Source organism: Ursus maritimus (genome assembly GCF_017311325.1).
Source record: "Ursus maritimus isolate PB19 chromosome X unlocalized genomic scaffold, ASM1731132v1 scaffold_X1, whole genome shotgun sequence".
Classification (NCBI taxonomy): Eukaryota; Metazoa; Chordata; class Mammalia; order Carnivora; family Ursidae; genus Ursus; species Ursus maritimus.
In genome coordinates, this window is record NW_024423319.1 from 45,610,598 (window position 1) to 45,612,947 (window position 2,350).

General features: G+C 58.0%; 1 protein-coding gene across 1 annotated transcript; it reads left to right on the plus strand.

Moving 5' to 3' along the window:
• Window positions 1–1,508: 1,508 nt before the first annotated feature.
• Window positions 1,509–2,108, plus strand: TCEAL6 (transcription elongation factor A like 6). The gene is made up of 2 exons (XM_040629292.1): window positions 1,509–1,653; window positions 1,741–2,108. Exons 1-2 carry the CDS (start codon window positions 1,509–1,511, stop codon window positions 2,106–2,108), a joined length of 513 nt encoding a protein of 170 aa, XP_040485226.1.
• The last annotated feature ends 242 nt before the right edge of the window (window positions 2,109–2,350 follow it).

Sequence of the window (2,350 nt, forward strand, 5' to 3'; positions counted from 1 at the left end):
GCGCCGCTTCCTGGCGGGCACTACTACCTGGGCTCGGGAGTCTGGCAGAGCCGGTCTTGAAAGCAGCCTGTGGGCCTCAGTTGATGAGCGCTCCGGGCAAAGCAGGTACGGTCCCTGTGATCAGCGCTTACACCTGGCAATGACGTACATCTCAGAGGGATGCTGTGGGAGGACCTGAGATGCGCCAGGTAAAGCACCTGCGGTCGGGAATCCTCCAGGCTCCTGCTAGCTCCTGGATTCCCCCTTTGCCCCCCGCCCCCCCCCATCCTGTGTGGTTGCTCGGTCCTTTGGGGATGGGGGTGAGGGGGTGGGACGGGGGGGGGACTGAGCTGCTCGGGTGACGCGGCGCTCACGTGACCGGCTGGGCGCCGACGTGGGCAGCAGCCCCCGCGCCCGCCCGCTAGCCCGCCCTGCGGTCCCGTCCCTGCGCTGTCCGCTCCCGTCGCCCGCGCGGAACCAGCTCCCTGAGCTGCCCGGGCGGCGAGCGAGGGCGGCGGGCTTCGGCGAGCCCGGGCGCAGGCCTGCCCCGGGCCCCGCAGGTCAGTGTGAAGGTGGGCGCTGCTGGCGGCCCCGGGCAGGGGTGGAGGTGGCTGGGAGTAGGATCCGGGAGCAGCACCGGGTGGGATGGGGTCCGGGAGGCTGGTGAGGAGGGGATGCCGCTCGGAGGTGGGCAGGTGGGGAGGGAGCACCCCACCGCCTCCTCGACGCCCCTCCTCTACACCCTCCATTCATTTTGGACCTGAAATGGGGGGAGGCGCCCCCGCAGTGCGACAGTGAAATGTAAACATATTCTAGAAATAACCCCCCTCACGCTCTGCACCTGAAAGGAAATACTGACCTCCTCGGAAAGGGGGTGGGGGTGGGCGGCTTGCCTGCAAGGGAGGGGGACACAGAGACCCAAACAGTTTGGAAGGCATCCTGGTTTAGAGCCTGAGGCCTGAAAATTAATGTGCGGATGCGGGGAGGTAGTGGAAATGTTGCATGAGGAGGGCCCAGGTTCAGGAAAGAAACCTCAGTCGGCTGAGCACACAGGCCCTGCCCCTGTCTCCTGTCTGTCTGCAGGTCTGTGTGTCTGTCCCCAGCACTCTGCAAGGCTAGAAAAGGAGGAACAACCTGTTCAGAATCCCTGCAGGTGAGTGAAAGGGGGAGACCACTGGACAGAAACGGTGGGGAGAGGGTGCGGAGGGCACAGTGTGGGCAGAATTTGAGGTCCCCACTGCCCATCTCACCACCATGTGTGTGCACCCACCCCGCCACACTGAGGGATGGTACAGAAAGTGGTAGGGCCTGCCAGGGAAATGGTTGGCTCTCACGTGTGGGGTGAATTGTGGGGTAAAGGGTAGGCAGAAGACACACTTGGAGGGCTTCCCAGCCACGGGAAGGATGCCGGTACTATCAGCACCTGCATTCCACCTCCAAGTCCTCAGTTTCCCTTGTCTCCTTTGACTTCTCTTACCCCCCATCCCACCCTACCCCCAGGACAAAGGAAAAGAAGGGAAAATCTCAACATGGAAAATCTCTACAACGAAAATGAAGGCAAGCTGGAAATCGAGGGAAGGCCAGAAGATGAAGTAGAGCCTGAAGATGAAGAAAAATCAGATGAGGAAGAAAAGCTGGAAATGGAGGGGAAGCCAGGGTATGAGGAAGCTCAGAGTAAGGGCAGCCAGATGATGAGGACAACTGGAAGATGAGGGAAAGCAAGAAAAGCAGGGCAAGTCTGAAAATGAGGAAACCACACAGTGAGGGGAAGCAAGCCAGAATCCCTGGCAAAGCCCGAGGGTGAGCCACGGGCTGCCGAAAAGCGCCCGGCTGAAGATTACGTGCCGAGGAAAGCAAAAAGAAAAACGGACAGGGGGACAGATGATTCCCCCAAGGACTATCAGGAGAATTTACAGGAAAGGCACTTGGGCAGTGAGGAGATGATGAGAGAATGTGGAGATATGTCAAGGGCTCAGGAAGAGCTAAGGAAAAAACAGAAAATGGGTGGTTTTCACTGGATGCAAAGAGATGTACCGGATCCGTTTGCCCCAAGGGGGCAGCGGGGTGTCAGAGGAATGAGGGGCGGAGGTAGGGGCCAAAGGGGTTTACATGATATCCCATATCTTTAATGCCTTTGGCCTTCAGTTCTAACTTCTCTGATGAGAATATTGCTGACGCTGCTTTCCCTGGCAGGCATTTGCCAGGCTATGTGCTTTAACCTTAAGCCGATACTTTGCTTTAGGTGTCACTCTTGTTACCAGCAGCATTTTGACCCAACTACAGTGTTCTCTGTCTTTCAGGAGGGGATTTTCACCCATGTGCATGGAAGAAATGTTCATGGCACACTGTAAAATAACAATAAAGAAAAAAC